General features: G+C 41.8%; 2 protein-coding genes across 5 annotated transcripts in view; one reads left to right on the forward strand and one right to left on the reverse strand.

Annotated features, from left to right (window-relative positions):
- Nucleotides 1-6,475, reverse strand: part of LOC119897390 (nectin-2-like) — an 80,756-nt gene extending 74,281 nt beyond the window's left edge. Inside the window, exon 1 of one of the 3 annotated variants that reach the window (XM_038711057.1) lies at nucleotides 6,023-6,471. In XM_038711057.1, the coding sequence (XP_038566985.1) occupies nucleotides 6,023-6,110 (88 nt within the window). In that variant the 5' untranslated portion in view covers nucleotides 6,111-6,471. Of the gene's footprint in view, nucleotides 1-6,022 lie in introns of all 3 variants that reach the window. The other 2 variants (XM_038711058.1, XM_038711056.1) reach the window with 2 other exon arrangements.
- A 2,434-nt stretch (nucleotides 6,476-8,909) lies between these two features.
- g6fl (g6f-like) lies at nucleotides 8,910-20,864 on the forward strand. Of its 2 annotated transcripts, XM_038711063.1 has the most exons (11): nucleotides 8,910-9,092; nucleotides 11,135-11,467; nucleotides 12,295-12,561; nucleotides 12,872-12,907; nucleotides 13,253-13,582; nucleotides 15,757-16,011; nucleotides 18,958-19,080; nucleotides 19,352-19,425; nucleotides 19,712-19,738; nucleotides 20,102-20,148; nucleotides 20,453-20,861. In XM_038711063.1, exons 1-11 carry the CDS (start codon nucleotides 9,017-9,019, stop codon nucleotides 20,472-20,474), a joined length of 1,590 nt encoding a protein of 529 aa, XP_038566991.1. In that variant the 5' UTR covers nucleotides 8,910-9,016; the 3' UTR covers nucleotides 20,475-20,861. The 2 variants fall into 2 exon arrangements, with proteins under 2 accessions (XP_038566991.1, XP_038566992.1); XM_038711064.1 differs by lacking the exon at nucleotides 8,910-9,092 and having other exon boundaries at nucleotides 11,259-11,467; nucleotides 12,263-12,561; nucleotides 20,453-20,864.
- Nucleotides 20,865-20,879: the final 15 nt, after the last annotated feature.

Genomic DNA, 20,879 nt, shown 5'->3' on the forward strand with positions numbered 1-20,879 from the left:
ACTTGCAGTAATATTGATTACTGTAAAATGATGAATGTGAAGTTTTTAAAGGTTTTAAGGGAGCATGACCCAATATCCAGCTCCCAGAGCCCTGACAAGACTTTGTTGCACCAAATTCAATTTCCTCCTGTAGTCGGCCTGTCCACTGCCTCTGATATGTGTGAATTTGACATGACCTTGTCAAAGTCAGATGTGATGAAGATGAGGCATGTCTGTGCCCGTGTGGGTGTGGGTGTGTGTATGTATTAACAGAGGAGCAAAGGTGTGCAGATAGGTAACAAAATGGACAAAACTATAATGCTGCTGGTAAACCATGTTGATAAAAAGGAGCCAAATGCATGAAAAGAGATACAGAAAAGAAAGTAACAAGTAGAAGAACTGGCTCGACATTTCACAAACTGGGGGCAGAGAGGACATAGAGGGATTAGCAGAGGAGGAGGGTAGAGAGAGATGTTTCATGGTGCTGTCATGCTGGCGGAGCGAGCCCTAAATGTTTTCAATATCACATAAGGGCACTGCATCATCCCCCATTCAATACCAGATCAATAACGCAAACCACCTTCCACCTTGCAAACTACATTTAGACACATTAAGGTGACTACTAATGAGCATGTGTATGTGTGTATGCATGCAGACACATGCGGAGGAGGACACAGTCAAGGGCCTCAGTGCTGAGTTGCACGGAGATCTGCTGAGTACACTATGGGGAGGATTTCAGAAATAAAAGAATGTGACAAAGACAGAGGATAGAGGAGAAAGATGACAGGGAGAGGGTACAGGTCAAGTAACAATAATAAAAAGAGAAAGGTTAGTAAAAGCAGTCATCTTTTGTCCACAATGGAAGGCTCTCTGGCTGTTAAATATGTCTCTCATGTTTTAAAACAGGGAGAAGAGAGGAGGGAGGTAGAACTACCATTACAAATGAGCTGATAATTCTTGACCTCTCAGGTTCACTCAGTTTTTTAAAAATCTCGCTTCATCCCCTCTGCCAAGATGCAGCGTTATGGAATTTGAAAATGTCGACATCCCCCCCCCCCCCACACTCACCACTCTGCTCCTACTTCGCTGCTCCTCCTATGTGATTTTACTACAGGGGGGGTCATGGAGACACCCATCTCCCAAGTCTAGTTAATTAAGGGGATTCTATTTTAAAGAGTGTAGCTGGCTTTCAATGGATCTTCAATTGGAATTACTGCTCATTCTCCACATCGGTTGAGCTGGAATAGGTTTGACCTGCATCTCCCTAAATTCCATCTGGGGTATGTCAGACACAGAGAAATGCAGATTTGGCAGAATGTTTCTTGACTAATGGTGTGGAAATGTGTGTGTGACTGAAAACTAAAGTAAGCCACATGCCTTTTAGCATTTTTATACAAGATAAGCTGCTGGCATGCTACTCCTGCAAATAGTACAGTCTAAAAACTCTCCATTATGTAGAAACACGGGGGTGGTTAGAGTACATTATGGAATGGTCTCTTGCGGTGTGTGTGAGCTAATGCATGCAGATTTAATGTAGATAGCAGTTTAACCCAACACCTCTGCCAAAACATCTTCAACCCTCAGCACAGTTGTGTTTTTACCCCTTAGATGCCCCTATTCATATTAATGACATTTGGCATTCCTCATAATATAAGGATTCCTGCTTATCTTCCTTTGGATCTGATGGGACTGACTCCAGCAGTCTGGCAACCCTGGGAGACAAACAAAAACATCCCTGTAGGGGCTCTTAGTGTGACCTCAACATAGTTGGCCATCTATCCATGATGAACATGTAAGAGGAGCAAAAGTTTTTTTTTCCTGACATGTAGATGTAGCTGTCACAGAGCTCGTAGCTTTGGCTCTGTTGCTGCAGGAAAGCCACTATCATTACTTACAAGTTGGAAGAAAAGAGTCCTTAAACATACTCAGTTAAATGAGCACATCCTCAGATCTGATGTCTGTGGAAGATAACAGGGTTGCTGATGAGGATGATACACCACCTCCTGAAGGAAATAGCAGTGCACACATACACTGTCATTCAATGTGACGGCTCCTCCCAATTATTGGAATGTCATCTGACTTACAGCACAGCCTCAGGTTACTGCACTTATTCATCACCAGCTGCTTGTGTGCATGTACTCCGTTGTGACTGTCCAATACCGCGCCCTAAAATGCAACAAGATGCAGTGACTCGTGCTCACGACCTCCCTCTCTTCAGATCCCTCCATCCTGTCTAATAATATTTGCCTAGTCAACAATAAAACAGATGGATCCTTTGTGTTATGATCATTGGTAATGAAAAATCAGAGCAAAGTAATTTCACTGAAACTCATTCATCAAAATATCTGTATATATAAAACCATGTAAGATGTTGAGGATCAACATTATTTTAATCAATATAGCTTCCATGTAAAAGGTTTTTAAAAATGAAAAGTGCCTGCTGCTGAAATGTTTTCAATACATCTATTAAAAAGCTTTCTATCTGTCGCTAGTTTATTGTTGGATAAGAGGTACTTCATTTCTAGGCAGCCATTAAATATTGCCACTAACCCGAAATCACTTTGTTTCTCCATAGCGTACCGGTGAAACAAGTAATAGAAAGCTGTCTAAATCATTAAGCTCATTTGGCAAAATGCTAAATATTTTCTTCAGTCATTCAACAATGTAGTTATTTAAAATTAATCGGGGCACATTTACCGTACAGTGTCCATACACACACACACACACACACACTTGCTTGGTATCACTCTCACATCTCCATTAGGATGTAAATTCAAGCAAAGTTTTATGTCTGAATCAACACACTCTTAATGGTGATTATAAGGGGGAGGAGGAGGTTATTGATGTGTCATTTAAACAGGAAGGCCCCTTAGTAAAAGTGTGTGTGTGTCTGTCTGTGTGTGCATACTAGCACCTGCCACGACCATAATGAGACTTTCTTACACACATATAGACACACACACCTGACCTTTTCAAAATCCTTCTGACATTTACAGGGCCGGTGCGAAGGGGCGAGGACAGCTAATTTACATAATGATAAGACCTAACCGCGACAGCCATTAACACAAAAACCAAACCAGACCGTAGCCCCTTGCTCCACTGCGACTAATGAGATACTAAGGATGTACTTTTTCCTTCTTTTATTAGAGAGGGAAAAAAACTCCAGTCATGATCCATCAACTATTCCTTTAATGGACAAGAGCGTAATGTTCTATCTCTGTTGTAATGACGAATAGTCCCGGGCTTGGCAGGACTACACTGGTCACACAGAATCTCTCCATGTGGAGGGAATCTCTCCATGTGGAGAGCTAATAGATGGAACTGTTACACAAGTAGAACTGCCAAAAGAAACATCACTTCAGAGTTATTGTATTTGTGGGAGGACATGGTGTTGTGAAAATGCTGGAACATTTCCACAAGTCATTACAACATTAACTGGTATGACTATGCAGGATGAAAAACACCATTTAAGAGGGGCCAATGCAGCTCTGGCTGACAAGAAATCCTATAACCTTGGTGACAGACCGTGGTGGGGTCACATGTGGTTTATTTTCCTCTCTGTCTGCACGTTGTTCCTGTAATAAACAGCATGGCCTTCAGTCCAAAAAGAGGCTGGGATTTAGGCCATCTAAATAAAACAATGACTACCGTTGCTCAAACAGAAGCACCGGACAAGAGAGAATGAAAGATATCTGAAAATAAAAAAAGACACGAGAACAAGGCCCTTGTATGTACTCGATGGCAGGGGTGGGGGAGGGAGCGAGGGATGGCGGGAGAGAGGAAGGTTTCAAGTGGCGGGTAGGATAGAGGGGAGGTGGGGCGTCGCCTGTCTTAATCAGTCGCTGTCTGTTTAGTTTTCCAGCCAATCCTGAAACTCAGCTACAACCCTGCACACTGCAGCAGGCTGCCAAAAAGCCACCTGTTTCCTCAAAAAACTAAGGAGAGCCATCAAGAGCGGCGTTGAATCTGAATTAGCTTGGCTGGAGGCTTTCAGGTACAAAGACAAACATTGGTTTATTTGTGAGTAGAGAAGGAAGCAGCCTCCTACCCCAGCCCTGACCCTGCATACCCACCCGTTTCTCAGGCAGCCATCCAGCCATCCAGCCAGCCACCCCCTGCACGCAGCTTACTCAGCCATAAAGACAATGCTGCCATGGCCTCATACACCGCCCCCCCCAACCAAACTCCCACTCACACAAGCCCACCCCTCTTCCAATAAAAACATCTCCATGGTAATGGGCCAAGCCTTTCTGACCCACATAGTGCTCCCTCACAACCTTGACATGGTGCGTGGGGGTGGTATTATAGTGTAATTTCGTAACTTAAACTAGACCCCCACCTTCCAGGTTCAATTACAATATATATAGATATAGATATATATGTAAGTGTGTGTGTGTGTGTGTGTGTGTAACTACAAAAGCCTAACTTAATTAAAAAACCATCAAACTCAATGTTGAATTTTTACATTATGGCTAGGCCATATTAAACTGAAAACTTTGCAGAGAATTAAATCACTTCTCTCACTCTCAGACGCAGGAAGGAAGGTGGAGGTAAGTGGTTGCTGTCAGAGCTTGAGAGGAAATGGGAGAACTAAAAATGCAAAGTAGACAAGTGAAAAGTTTCAGCTCCGCAGTTGCAGATTAAGTTGCATAGCTTAACTATTACCCAAAAGGAGGTCAGGGGTTCACTTTGAAAAACTGACTTAAATGAAAGAAAACTAAAAGCAGTGTTTTGCTTGTTCTGGTAAAGCCTTGCCTTTTTTCCCCCCTCCCTCGCTCATGAATACATAATACCATTTGTTTTGTTTCCCCCCACTTTTCTCCCTCCCTTAAGAGCACTTCATGTTCTGTAAAATTAAATTGGATAAAAAAGGTCCACCGCATGAATAAGTCAAAAGAGTGACTGTCCTTATGAGTCATGATTAATACAACACCATGCACAATCAACTGCATTACTGTACAATACTGAAAATGTATACTGTAGCTGTGCCAGAGTGTTAGATCTAGTCCTACATTCTTGTCCCAATTACGGCACACAACAAATGGCTGGCCTAGCAAGGAAGCTGAGAAAATGTTGAACTGGTTTCATGCCACACGCATTCATATGTTAATAGGTTAACTGCATGCCAGGAACTGTTTTCGCTCATTTCTGGGCCTACTCATTATGGCAGTGATACCTGTAGGCTATACTCAGCTCAAGTGGACTGGAAAACACCTGAATAATTAACCTGTAAACAGGTTGCCAGGGAAGCTTGGTTGGCCTGCCCCCTTAATTGTTTATAATAATAATAGCAACCAACTTATAATGGAGGCCTACATAGCAGTGGTGGGAGCGGAACTGAAATAAGTTACAACTACAAAAAAGAAGCTAGCAAAGATTAAATCATGAGTCAGCTGTGCAAATATTTAAGTTTCACTTCCCCCCTCGGTTACTCTCAGCATATATTATGAGCTACTTCCAGTCCCATTTTTCTTAACTGAACTGTAACTAATAGAGGATGATGTGCGGACATAGGGAAGAAAAGGAACAGGGTGGGTGTTGAGGAGGAGAATGGTGCCTTTAGGGGAAAGAGTACCAAGGACAAACAGTGACGGAGTTTAAAGAGGAGAGGACTTTACAGTAGAGACCGACAGGCACCTGGGGAAAAACACCTTGCTCCAGAGCCACACCTTAACTAAAACAAAACATGGGGGTTGAGTCACCGACCGAAACTCGGGTCAAAGATCGATACAGACTGTTCATGACCGAAAACAGAGAAAGAATGAGGAAAAAGAAAGGATGCAGGCTTTTAGCTCAAACTATCTCCTTTTACATTTTATTTTTTAAGGGTTAAAGAGGTTAACCTGGCCAGTATAGCCTACCTTCCGGATTGCCTGCTCCAGTCTCCACCCTGACAGGTGTTAGCTACTCAGGTTTAAATTTATCTCCTCTTAAATTATTAACGCTGTGAGAAGAAATGAAAGGTAGGCTACGTGTGGTCCGGAGCTGGGCACTAGGCACATTAAGTTTTTAATTTTTTTTTTTATAAGTGATCATTTCTTACCGTGTTGAATAAGTATCGCCGCGACCAAGAAGAGCAGTCCTATCATTTTTGAGCAGTCAGGCCAATTTCGGGCGTCCTGTCTCGCCATGGTCGATCACGGGTCCTCTCAATGAAACCAGGAGCGCTGTCTCTTGCAAAAATCGAAACAACACCTTAAGATGCGGTTAGTGTCACTCAATCAAGGCACACACAAAAAAAAACTTGTTCGGCTACAGGACAGACGAGGGCTCCGAGATTCTTGTTTGCGTCCCTCACTGCGCCTTTAAGACGAAAGTCAGCTAAAATGAATGAAAATCCTTTTGAATTCGTCCTGGCAGCGCACAGGTGAATATTTCCTTCAGCTGCTGCTCTGGCTGTAACAATGTGTTGCTGCGCGCGCTCTCTTTCTCTCTGGGCTACTCTCAACAACTAGTTCCGCTGAGTCTGAGCGCGCGGCTGTCCGACTGTGTGTGTGACTGACTGGGTGATGTCATCAGGCTGAGGCGTCACAGCCCCGTTTCCCAAAAACCAATTAGGCGATGGCAGGAGGGGGGACGCTTAGAACAACTTGTTGAAATCGCAAAAAAGCTGTTTTCCTTCGAAAACACAGGCTGCACCTAAATGGCGTCTGAGGTGCACAGCATGTTACTTTGATTTCTGTCATTAATCCCTGGAAAACACAAATGATCAAAATGCGTGAGTCATATCCAAGAAAATCCTCATAGCTATATTTTACAAGCTCCAAAAGCTCAGCTCCGTTCATCCAACTCTTAATATATTGCCTCAAAGTAATTTTAAATATAAAGCCACATTCATCCTAAAAAACAACAACGACATAAAGTTACAACACGATGTATGGAAGTCAGATACTTGATGTGGTGGTGTGGTACGTGGGAGCAGATGATTCTTACGCCCTCTGCTGTCTGTTTCTGCACACAGACTTGAAATTAGCTCATTTAAACTCCAGCACAACAGATGCCAAAATCAATAAACATTCATTAATGAACGGCAAAATACAAATCCAGTGGCAGTCAGCAAAATCAAATCAAGAGGAAACAGCCTCTCATGTATCTGTTTGCAGACTCCAGCAGACTCTGTTGATGAGAATTTTTTTTTCCTTCCACAGAATGACTTCCAATTCATTTTGCCCTATTTTCCTCTGGAGCAGGGTGCATGCTAGCATAGCGAAGGCATTATCTGGTTTAGGTCTAATCCCTATACCCAAGTGTTTTACAGCCAATGTAATTACATCTTCATGAGTCCCACAAACCGTGCTGCTCAGCTCCTTCTATTCCATTTCCAAATTCCCCTCCAGTGTCACAGTGTCCAGTGTCTGTATTACTGAGGTGCAAATTCTGACAACGATCAGAGGTCAGACAATGTTCTGCACACCAGGAAAAACAAATTGCCAATTTAAATATGTTCATCTTTTGGAGATTCATGTCTTCTAAGAGACAGGAAGAGTTCCACTGCTTGCCCACTGTAAAATCCAGAGGCTATGAAAGCATCTGCCATGCAAACAAAACTGCTGTGGGTTTTAAATGCCGATGGTACTTTTCACTGCCATATTTAAATTTGCAGCCATCTTTTAGCCCTGTAACTGAATGTTTGAACACCCAGTCAGAGAAAGTGTGCAGGGACCACCCATGCGACCGCTGCTACCACTAAATCGTATGCATTCATGGTAGAATAAGGAGCTTTAAAGGAAGTGGCCATCGAATGGAGGATTTCATTCCTTTTCCCATACTCATCCATTTTTCATACCCATACCAAATTGACCTTCACACCTTCCACTTTCCAGCTACCACCCACTTTACTGATACAGTAGGCTACCTCACCTCTTTTTTCTATCCATTTCACACCCCTTACACATTCCCTTCGTTTACACATCACTTTCCTCTCCTTCCTTCCTCAGTCCTCCCCCCTTCTGTCCCTCTCTCTCTCCCTCTTCCCGTGTCATCCGATTTCCTTTGCCCACTCGTCCTTCACTCCTTGCTGCTATTCATTTCGTCCTCCATCCTCATGCTCTCCGGGGGTCTGTGGCAGTGATAATGAAGCGCATAGTTAACAGATATTAGCTCATTGGCAGTGGATTCATTAGACAGAGCCAAGGCTTATGGTGATTATTTACCCATAGAGGAGGGGCAGCCACAGGATCAGTACCATGCTCTGTGTCAGCAGCCACAGGCTTCTTTGAAGTCACACTGTCTCTGTTCCCTTGCAACACTCGTTCACACTTCTCCTCTCCCAGGGTTTTCTCATTCTGTCTGAGCACCTCTCCCTCCACATTTCTCCCCCTTGCTTCTCTCCTTTTTTCTCTTTCCCTGTCATTAGACACCCACAATACATATCTGCTTTCTCTCCCTCTCCCTCTCTTTCTCTATCTCTCTTCACCGCCCCCATTCACCCAATGGTAATTATGGAAAAATCTGTAATAGTGCTCAGAGGAGCTGATAATACCTTTAGCTTAATTAAAGACATTTATGGGATGTAAAGACATGTAGCCTTAGGGTTGCTGTGCACCCACACTAACTCAAACTCTTTATTTCTTGCTTTTTCATCTCCCTCAATCCCTCACTTTCTGCTATTCTTATCATTTTCTCTGTTTCACACACACATTATGATACACATGAATACATGCTCATTCCTTTTGTCAAACTGAATGTTTGGGCCAGAAGTTCTGTAACTAATTGCCCGAAGTTCAGTTCCAAAGTGTTGTAAAACATTGCCTACATTATGGTGTAAGGCTTGTGTGGGGTAATGGTAATATATGTAGTTTATCAGCCTCGAACACACTCATATGACAGTCTTTTCCTGTTGATTATCCCAGTGTTGGTCTTGCCACATCCTGTTGGCTGAAAGATGCACGGCAAACTTGTTAACATGTCAGTCATTGACACCAGTAAAATTGCAGGAAAGTCAACAATACTTGGTGTTCTGAAGCGTACTTAGAAAGGTCACAGTGTTGTAGAGACAGCTAGTGCAGTGACAGAGCTTTTATCTTTTTTTGAATGTATGATGGAGTCTGTTTTTCTCACCTTTCTTCTTGTTTCTTCCTTTGCGGTAACTTCATCTCACTTTGGCATCACAGGTATGAAAAACTTCTCTGATTTTTAGTTTGCTTTAAACTGATCTTGCTGGGAAGGGAGTCTACATTTTCCAGCTGATTTCCAGTTGCTTTTGGAGTCATGAATGACATCTTTCCTCCATATCCCAAGTGGTCAGTTTAAGAAGTTCAACAATCATTGGTGTCATTTGTTGTGGAAATTATATTCCTGGTGAGAGGTTGAGCAAATAATTGAGTTACAACGAACCGTTGTCTTTGAAGAATTTATTTAACAAAAGAGAATAAACAGAGAAGTACTACAACAAAATCAGCTGGACCGGAGGTTCTGTCTCCTAAGACAGTCACTAATGTCTGGCCCAGAGCAAAGGGCTTCATGATCATTTACACAGTCTGAGCATCTATGTTTTGGGGAACAAAAGATCCTTGACTGGTCTCAGTTAAGGAAGGAGAAGAACAGCTAGTGAGGAAAACAATCAACAACCCCACATTCCTGACCTAAACACAACACATGTGGACAGACTGGGATAACAAGAACAATAATAAAAAGTGAAACAGGTTAAAGATTTAAAACAATATATAAGACATATTAAAAGGAGAAAAATAGCACTCTTATAAGTACTTGCATAAAGGATTATAAGTAAAGAAAAAATTTTTTTTTGCCCTTACATAATTTACACTGGGGACGCTGGGGACATGTCCCCACCACTTTTTGAAATGGACGATTTTGTCCCTACCACTTTCTGAAAACACTTGCTAAAAGTCTTCTGAAAATTAGCTTGCAACAAGAAATGTTAAATAACAAATTGAAATTTTATGAGAAAGGTTTACTTGCACAATAGGAAAACATGAAATGCAATGTAAATATAGAAGAAACATCTGCCTTGTTCAAAAAAGTAACTTAGGCTAAAAAAACAAGCTACTGACTACTGCATTATATTCAGTAATATTTTCATAATCTGAATTTTCACTGGCCACATGAATTTTTTTGTTTCCCTTCATATAAATAAAGACATTTCCACAATAAATTGGTTATTGTCTCTAGAATGCAGGAAGGAGTTTAATGCTCAAGGGAGGACCCCCCAATCGAATAACCTATTTCATCAATGAATATTTCTTCCAAATAACATTGGAGTATCTTGTTGTCTAGTTCTTGTGACTCCAATATTGTGTTTTGTCACACCCCTAATCTGAGCCCTTAAATGTTCCAACCACTTTTCAACACAAAGTGACGTCCTTGTTAACAATGTTACATCAAGTTAAGGAGAGCTTAAGGAAAACTTGTGATTTCATGTGATTTTTGTGGCACAATGTATTGACATTAATCCCAACCAAACCATCTATAACAGATAGGTTAAAATATTTTCAAGTCTGTCCTACAACAACATTCACATGCCCATATATAGATTGAAAGAGTTATTGGTTCTTCCTCTTGGCCATAATGGCTGCGAAGACATCTCTTTTCTAAATGTCCATCTTTTATGCGAGACAAAATCCACTTATTTCTGTGTAAAAACACATTTTAAATGCATTTGAAGTTAATATGATTCTTTACTGGATGAATAAAGTGGTTATCTTCCAAAGTTACAGTCTTTTTAGTACAAAATTCTTTCTTTTTGTTGCTCTTCAGCCACCGCAGCTCAGCAAAAAATTGTTGTCCATGGAAACAGAAAGAGAGGAATTTGGCACTAAAAAGACTATAGATATCCATTAGATCTGACTGACTCCCGACTGTTGGACCTCCTATTAGCTCCAGCAAATCTCTTGAAGTAATTTTTACACAGAAATAGGAATGTGGATGTGTCCCACATTATGTACATTGAAATTGCTTTAATAAGGGATCTCTTTGCAGACAATATGGACAGAAGGAACAATTACAGGTACCAATAACTTTTTCAATGTACATGTGGACATGTGAGTATTGTTTAAAGGCAAACTTGGAAACATGCGAACCTATACTTTTAGAACTGGACAAAAAACAGACTTTAACAATGAAGTAAAGATGCATAAATTCAAGGCATTCTTAAAGACTCACCTGAATAATTCAGTTTCTGTCCTCTCTCCCTTAGACTGGGATGATGTTGTGGTGGTTAGAGAGGGCATGTCTACCACCTTGATCTGCACTGATACAACAGTGAGGGGTGCCTTGTCCCTTAACTGGATGGTGAAGTCACTTGGTACAGATGAATGGAAACTGGTTCTCTCAGCCAGCGAAAGGAAAATGTTATATGGTGGTGCCTCAAAGGCATCCATGGAATTGACTGACCCTAACTTTCAAGACACCGGGGTTTTCTCTCTGTTCTTTCTTCCCAAAATGGAGGACAGTGGTCTCTACTCATGTTCGATAAAGCAACAAGAGAAGAATCCAAAGCAGAGGATTATCCTCCTAGCTATCCTTACAGGTAGGAAAATCAGTAGGTTATATCTATATGTATATATGGAATGTCTCGACTCTATACATCACAGATATTCGGGTTTTCAGTTTGTAAAGCCCAAATATAGTGTAGATAAGTATCTTACATCTACTTAAATATGTATACCCCTTAGTTAGTTTTTTTTTTCTTTCTAATATCTTTGATATGATCGTGAAATTACCTTAGTCACAGCCACGTGCCATTAATGTTTACTCAAGTTTATAGTTTACAGTACAATTTTGAATTACTTGTACTTCTATTTTAAGCTCCACTACATTTCAGAGGGAAATTATGTACTGCATTCATCTGACAGCAATACTATATATAACTATTTATACATATACAACTATGTTGGTAATTGATTAATCTTTTAAGGAATTTTTAAAACAAAAATTCCCATGGTTCTCTGAGTTTAGCTTCTCACATGTGAGGATTTTCTCTGTTTTATATCCAGGTAAACTAAATATCTTTAAATTTTGGATCACTTGTTGAACGGGACAAAACTAAACATTTGAATACGTTACCTTGGGGTTTAGGAAATGACATGCTGTGTTTACATGTTATTTCATCATTGATAGCAATCCAATAATTAATATTTTATACAGAATTAGATATACATTATATATACAATATACCACTCTAAAAGGGGCCATTGTGCATAGTGAGTACTGTTACCTTTGAGACTTTAATTAGATTTTGCTGTTAATACTTCTCTGCTTTTATATAGGTAAAATTTTAAATGCCAGACTTTTACTTGAAACGGAATATATTTACCTCTTCCAGCTCTTATTTCCTGTGTCCTCCCTCAACTACAGTCACTGTTGTCCCTGCTGCACCCATTCCTCAGTACAGCACCCTGCGGCTTATTGCCAGTGTTAACCCTGACTTTGCCATCACCAAGATCACCTGGGTAGCACCTGGTGGCCTTTCAATGAAGAGCGAGAAGAAGCTAAACACAGGCACAGTGGCAAAACTGCCACAGATCCAGACCAATGACAACGGGGCCTATGTCTGTATGGTTCACCCTTGGGGTAACAGCAGCAACAGTCTTTTCGCCTTCAATGTGGACGTGACTGTTGATGGTGAGACTGATTTGAGAGAGAGAAAAGCAAAAGCATTGAGGAATAGAAGATATTTTTTGTTGTGTTGTGTGAGTGGGCATCAATGCCAGAAACTCTAGCAGTAGCATTATTTATTTAAGCATCCTGTAGCTACAGTTCTTCAAAATATTTACTTTTATAGAGCAGTTTCAAGATTCAAAGGCTTACTGTTGATCTGTGCTAAAATTCAGCCAGTCCTCCTGTGAATATTATAGTTGCTACATTTATGTATTATTCATTATTATTTGCTTTTTGCACCCCCCCCCCCGTCTTGCTTCCTTTCTCTCCACAGCTGACAAAGTGGCTTCATTCACCAATGTAACACATGGTGAGTGACTCTGTAACACAAGTAGTCTGAAAGTCCTGAGTCAGCAGCTTGCTAATCAGGCAGTGCAGAATGCAAGGCCAACTGAAGAAGTAACTCTCAGCATATAAGAACGTAATCCCTATTGTTGTAGAATTTTCCCCCCTATCTCCATTTCCCTACTCTCTTACTATTCTGTTTACTCTCTCTGTCTTCACCGCATTCACCCTGTTTTTATTCTGTCCCTGTCAATATATCTGCTTGCACTGCTATGTCTTCATATCTATCTCTACCCTGTCTTCCTCACTTGTACCATCTATATTATCATTCTGGTTCCTCTTGTCTTAGCTCTCCCTTCCTTGCCTGCAGGCCCTATGATCTCTACTGCCACTCAGGATCAGACATCGTTCACCCTGACCTGTCCTGTTGTCCAGGGGGACTATGTCCTGTTGCACTGGCAACCTCCAGAGCCAAAGAGGCAGATTAAGCCATTGTACCAGTATAACCGCTGGAGGGGCTCCACCTTGTTGACTGAGCAAAGCAAGAGACTCCAGCTCGCCGGCCCACCTTACAACGCAGAGGCCGGGAGCTTCTCCTTTCTACTCACCCCTGGGTTAAAAGATGCCGGACTCTACATCTGTGACGTGTTCCTCAATGACAACGCCTTCAGCCAGAGGACCATGCTCACCGTGCTGAAAGGTATAGATCAGGGTCAGGAGGAGGAGAAAGACAAGGAGGAATAAATCAAAGGGCAGGGATGAATTTATAAGACGTGTGGTCACATTTATAATAATCTTGTGTATTTGTGTGATATAACATTTTGACATTTTGTTATGCAAATCACCTGCAATAAAAGGGGTAAATAAACAGATAGATGACAAATTAAAGGAAACACCAATATAAAATGTCTTAGTAAGTTGCTGGACCATCAGGAGCCCCCAGAACAACTTTGCTCCTTGGCGTAGATTCTCCATATCTTTTAAAATCCATTGCAGGATTGAACACCATTCTTCCAAACGAGATTCTATCATTTGGCGTTTTGATCATAAAATATTGCGTAGGTGTTCAATTGGGTTGAGATCTGGTGACTACAAGGGCCGTAGAATATGACTCACAGCATTATCTTACTCTTACCCTCATGAGCTGGTTGGAGGCATCTATTTTTATGTATTGCACATTTATTTTGTTTTTTGCTATAATTTGTTAGTTGTCCGTAGTTTATCTAAAGGAATACTTTGAAATGTAGGGAAATATGCTTATTCGCTTTCTTGCCGAGAGTTAGACGAGCCGACTGATACCACTCTCATGTCTGTGCTGCAAGTATGGAGCTGATAGATAGATATCAAACTGCCTTACTTCTGTGGGAGTTATGTGGTGGAACTACTTTCTTGACAAACAACAGTTTAACTATCTACACAGCTCTACTGTGCCTGGCAACCTCACTGTGATGACAAGGCTCAGGGAAGTCCCTGGCCCAATCCCAATCTCCACTCTAAAGCCTAAACCCTGACCCCCTTACAGACTTAGTTGACGTCACCTGGTAAGTGCTTGAGTGCAAGAGACTGCAAGGGCCTGAAATGGTGCAATGGGACAGCACTTTGTGACATATCATATTATAACGCTAGAACATTTTAGGTACAGTTGTGGGTTTGGGACTTTATATATTTATTATATTATTTTATGTGTTTTACTTTCTTCACGGCCAAGCCACTGAAGGGACCAACTGCCTGGTCTAAACATACTCCAGGGTCGAGTGGACGAGATGTCATTTTAAAATAATCAATTTACTATTTTTTATCAAAACAGCATCATACACTGACATGTAAATTTCTTTCTTTTTGCTCCTTCCTTGTCTGTTAAGCTTTTTAAAATGCCTCCGGGCTTCCCCTGGCTTTCTGTGTTTAACGTCACAAATATAAACTGTGGATTATTCCCCCAGGCAAGGTCTGCAGAGATGCAGACTTACAGAAAGTGTGCATAAAGGGCTCCGAAAGTTTGTGAGAGAGCCCTCATACACTTGATGATTTGACAGTGGGACAGCCCTAAGCCCCCATATATTTAAAGAGAAAGAAATTAGCAGATCACCTGTTGATTTTTCTGAGTGAGCCTTGGGGAGGTTTCACCCTTTGCAGAAACACACAGAATACATTTGCACCCACACACACAAAACCCAACACACGCATATACAATGCCCTGTCATGGTGGCCTTGGAAGGCTTAACTAATCACAGTCGCACTGGCATCCATCAAAGCTGCCCAGACATGACCAGCCGATCCGTCACTGTCACTGTCACCGTGCTTCACATATCTGCATCCCTCATTCACACACATGCATACACATCCACCCACACACCAATCTGACACATATATTTTTACCTTACCTCATTATGAGTATCATTATGTATGATTATACCTGCTGCCCTCCCACCAAGGCTGTAGGTGGCCCACACTGATCACACTAATCAAGGCTGAAATGTGCGTGTTTTTATACGTGTGTGTGTGGGGGTCTGCAGAACTTGATTACACCCAGATGGATTCTCATTTCAGTTTGATGAGACACTAAGCATCAGTCACAGTCAACCAATGCATTAGCACCAAATCACTGTAATGAATATATATTATTTTGACCCCTCTCTGAAGTGTTTTTCATATCACTTTCCCTTTACCCCATTACTCTCTTTGTGTGTCCTTGGCCTTTTCTATATTCACACACTACCCTTTAACTCTCTTTCTCATCCCTCCTGCCTGTCTTTTTCACTTACTCATCCTTCCTTCTGTTTCTTTCCTTTTGCTTCATCCCTCTTTAACATTTCCCTCCCTTGTCCTCCCACACTCCTCTCCCCTCCCCCTCATTTCTGTGCATCACATCTACAGTTAAAACCAGCCGTTCGTCCTCAAAGCTGGAGTTGCGGTGCTTGTACTCAGAGCTGTCCCAGGTCAAAAGTGCCAATTGGAAATACCAGAATAAGAGTCGCCGGCTGCACTTGTTAAGCAACGGGCCTGGCAGCATCAGCACCATTCTGCCCCTACCCATCACCTCTGACACAGCCGGGAACTACACCTGCACCCTACAGCTGAAGAATGGGCAGACCGTCTGGGCAACCCAAGCTGTCACAATGCCCTATGAAGGTGGGAGGAACGGCATGGTCACTAAGACTGGTCTGTTTTCTGATTTTCTTTATCAACAGTATATTATGTTACTAACACGGCAGACTCCCTGTCAACTCAGTGGAGATAATGAACCATGAATGTGGATGATTCTCGGATATGTGCTCCGTGAAGCATTCTGCGGTGCATTGAAGTCAACCTCAGGTCAATTCATCTGCCAAAAAGCCTGTGGTTTACAGAGAACAAAGCTCTTAGCAGATACCATATGTTATGCTTTCTTAATGTAGTTAAAGAGGTCACAGGTTAAGACGCCTGTGTAACAAGAAAATTAGATTTGCTCATAATATTCAACAGAAGAACTCCATTTTTCATAAAAACCCACACACAGTTGTAATACTCCGCTTAGCTTCCTCTTCTATAAAATATAAGCATAAAGGCTATAATTTTTCTCATCACACTCACCCAGCTGATATGCGAATATGCGAAGACAGCACCTTAGGACATATCTCCCCACAAAAACTAAATTATTCAGGCTTATTGTATTGGTGGCTGTGGGGGAGCACAGGGGGATGTGACACTTGAATGAGTTCACCCCCCGTACCCAGATACATCACTTGGGCTGAGGGGCCCGGAGCTCATCAGGATGCACACTGATGGTATGGCTATAAGAGTAATGGACATGGAGGAAAGAGAAAGAGGGTTATAGAGACTAGGAGAGGAGAAGAGGCAGCAAGATTTCACCTGATTGGAGAGGTTGGATTAGGAAAGAAATATACATAGTGGGTAATAAGTGTTGCATTTGTCCTATGTGTCATGAGGAATTTAGACTGAGCACTGTGAGAAGTTAAAATAATGTGAGTGTTGGATGACCTACATTTGCACTGTTGAAAAGTGACAGGTTGCACAAACACTGCAATAGTGCAAGATAGCTCAAAAGTTCTTGGTTAATAATGAAACAATAAGCAGTGACAGTTTATATAGACAGGTTTATAAATACTTATTCTGGGTGGCAAGGAGGCATCCAGATAAGGTGAGATTTTGCAAAGGGTTAGCTTCAACAATCAAATGAAACAACTTTTTTACTTCACTGCAAATAACCAAACAACCAAGTTATATATATATAATTTGGGGATATCTGTGCTGTGAGCCAAATCTAAAAGTATAGTGCCAGTTGTAGAAGTAAAAAAAAAAACACACTGCATAATAGAATACATTTCACCGGTGGCACATTTCATAGAATACAAAATTGAAGCAATTATTGTGTTCTGCAGCACATAAAATACTTCAAATGTCAGGGATGTTCTGCAATCATTTACTATCCTGAGTTGGCCCATCATTTGCAAAGCAATCGAGCAGTTCTTTGGTCTGCCTCCTATCAGCCATCCTCCTCTACAATTGCACCGATATAATTCATCTCCTACCTCATTTGAGATGAAATAGACGAGGTAGGGAGGAAGTGCCAACAGAGGAAAGGAAAAGGTAAGATAGAGGAAGATGAGACAAAGGTAGAGAGAGGGACGGAAAGAGAAATAAAAGGTGTGTTAGTGCGAAACTGGGAGCATTTATGCTTCACTTCACTGCACTCAATTACCATAAATCATGCTTTAAAGCTGGCACGGAGAACACTGCAGGTTAGTCTTGGGGTCAGCATTCACCACAGTATTCCATAAGCAACCTCTACACATACTCACCAATCAATTACACCTCACACAGCACATAATGATTGATTATTTTGAAGCTGGCTAAAAGCTGTGACACCGGGGTTAAGGTGAAGCCAGAGGGCCAATCCTTTTACAAACAACATTTGTGGAAAGTTGATGAGATGTCTGAGTGTACTACTTTTGCCAGGTTTCTGTCTATTAGATAACCTTCAGTGCTGCAGAAAGACACTGTATGAATTGTTTAGAAATGCTTATGATGCCATAAAAAGTCTGTTTTGGTAATTCTGTAGTAACTTTCTGTTTTTTAGACTTCTCTTGTGTAATCCAAAGATGTCTGACAGATCTGATTGCTCTGTGCGCCATTCATCGTGAGCAGGCAGCAATGGAACACATGTTCAAATACACCAAATAATAGCAGTCTCTGTGGAAACAAGTACCTCCCTCCTGCGTCTCGTGTCATCTGGTGGCTGTGTTTTGCGAAAATGATGTCATCCTCATTATGCAAACAAACCTGACAAGTTTGATCACATGCGTGAGCTCTTTCCACAAAATTTGACTGGTGCCACAGTGAGCAAATGGTATGCTTATGTAATGTTTGTGATAATCATGCCTACGCTTCCTAACCACCTGTTTTCTGATGCTACATTGACAGGGTTTGGCTGAAAGACTGCTATTTACATTGTTTGCCTAGAGGCAGTTTGTTGCTAGGATCAGATGTCAGTGGTGGTGTAGGAGTGTGCATGGAAAAGCCTCTCCTGGCTTTACCAACACTATGTACATATTTAAATAATGCAATACGAATAAATAGGATTTGCCAAAAGTTACATCAAACTACTCTGCATGGAAGTGGCATTTGCTGTGGTCTGGTCTCTTGCTGGCATCTGGTCTCTTTGATACCGGTGCTTTTATTTTTCTTGTCCACGTTTCAAATTGACAGCGTTTACTGTCCAGACAGAGGGTCTGTCAGATCGATGTCTACAGGGCTGTCGTACAGACTACTCACTCTGTCTGACAGAGCCTGGATTTCTTCGCCTTCTTCCACTGCACCTATTGTCTGTGACTGACAGCAGCATGATGCAAATGCATGTAACATGTTGAGGAAATCTTAACTGCAACATGTCTTTAAATCCATAGCTTTAAGTGTTCTCATAAAGAAAAGGTTGCCCCCTCTTGACTCAAACAAAAGAGAGAACTTCTCTCCGTGTCATTCAACCACACACAGTCACAGCCCTACAAGTTTTATATTAGCACTGTTCTTTGAAACATTCGTGCTTTTTCTCTCTCTCACTTTTTTTCCCTTTTGTAGAGAGTGTCACTGTGACCACCCCCTCCCTGCTCCCTTCTCTCTCTGCTTTATTACTCCTGGTGCCCCTGGTTGCTGCGGCTGTCGGTGTGTTGCTATGGAGACAGAAACACATTTCTGATCGCGGTGAGTCTTCCGGCGTTTTCTTTTTTTTGACAGCTTTCCTCGTTCCGTCCATCTTCGGCCCCTGTCGGCTGCCACTGAGTGATGTGGGCCGTGACATCCTCTGGGGTTGTTGTAATGAATCCGCTCCCACCTCCTTTCCCCCCCTGTGTGTGTGTGTGTGTGTGTGCGTGTGTGTGTGTGTGTGTGTGTGTGTGTGTGTGTGTGTGTGTGTGTGTCTCTATGTGTTTGTCTGTGTGTGACTGTGTTGGTAACTCTCTCTCTCTGTATTCAGGTATTGAGCAGTCTCTGTCTGTCCACTCGGGTGAAGCAGAGAACATCTATGAGAATCCTGAGGATATAAGACAGGTGATGAATTCAGACATTTTCAATAAGTAATGTATGCTCTGATGAATTTCCTTCCTCATTTTGCCCTCATCGTCCCCTCTCCCACTCTTCTCCTCTACTATTTAGCACTCTTTCTTTTCTCTTTTTTGTCTCTCTCACCCTCTCCTTTTCTGTCTTATATCTGTTTTATACTTTTTTTTGCTTTCCTCCTCTGTTTCTGTTTTTCCCCTGATTTCTACTATCCTCCCCTCTCTGTCACTTGTTGTTCATTAAACCTGTTTTCTCCGCTCTCCTCCCTTCCAAACAGGCTCCTCCCCTGGGCTCAGTCTACATGGTGAGTTATTGTGGCATCCCCTGCACAAACACAGATGCGTGGTGCATATATCTGTGTGAGGAGTTGTGATATACACATCCACCAATTCATACAGACTCTCACTCACTCTATTGCTCCCTCCCTAAGCTGTCAGTAGATGTCTTCCCTCACACTTGCAGCCCTCTCCTCCAATCTTTCAGCCCTCTCAGATAAACCCATAGCCCATCAACTGTCACCCTTACATTAGAGGTATTAAGAAATCAATCTCATTACACAAGGTGCAGAGGGACATAAATCTGGCCTCAGAAACATGAATCTCATTCTTATATTATCCTCTTCACACTCTTTCCCTTCCTCCCTTCCCCCTTTTCTTCTTTATGCCAGGATTTGAAGCCAAGAGAAGAGGATGATGTCTATAAGGAACTGGAGCGGTAAGCAAAAAGCCTTGCATCACCTGCGTGAGCTTTTGTATGTTGAACTGTACGTGTGTGCTTATATGTGTGTTTGCCCTGTCACTCATCTGCCCCTCACATTCTTCTCACACTCACCAATCACGCTGGCCTGAACATCACTCTGACACAGTGGCATAATATCACGCCATGCGCTGACAGGCAGCGCTCCTTCACCCGTGTGTTGTTGTTGCGTGGGTTGTCTGTGTTTGTGTTTAAGGAAGAATAAAAGAGACTGGGGGACGGGAGATTTTGGTGCGAGTTTGTCTTTGTGCTCTCTTTTCAGATACGAACAGTGTCAGAGCTGATCACCTACCCACATCTCATCCTCTTCCAGCTGTCATATCCACTCAGTTCCCAGCTGCAGCAGAAGGACTCTATAAACAAAAGTAACAACTGAATGTCAGAGTTGGGATGTGAAGAAAAACTTCAGTGCTTCGGGGAAATGCAACTCAACAGTTTGAATTTTTATTTGCACTTACTCTTGATAAGTACTTTATTACTGATGTGCTTTAATGTCATGCTTTGGTGCTGCACATGGAGTAGAACAGGATATTTTTTCACATAAGACTCAAAATCAAATGTGTGCAAGATAATGATATATTCTGTTTTCACTGGTTTCCTTGATACTTTCTTTAATTTTCTCATGCATTTGGTATTCTACAGTTCTCTTGTACTACTATGGATATCTATATTTAAGTGTAGACATTTCT

Source organism: Micropterus salmoides, unplaced genomic scaffold (assembly GCF_014851395.1).
Source record: "Micropterus salmoides isolate LMB-PRFRI ecotype aquatic unplaced genomic scaffold, ASM1485139v1 Ms_hic_scaffold_11, whole genome shotgun sequence".
NCBI classification, from domain to species: domain Eukaryota; kingdom Metazoa; phylum Chordata; class Actinopteri; order Centrarchiformes; family Centrarchidae; genus Micropterus; species Micropterus salmoides.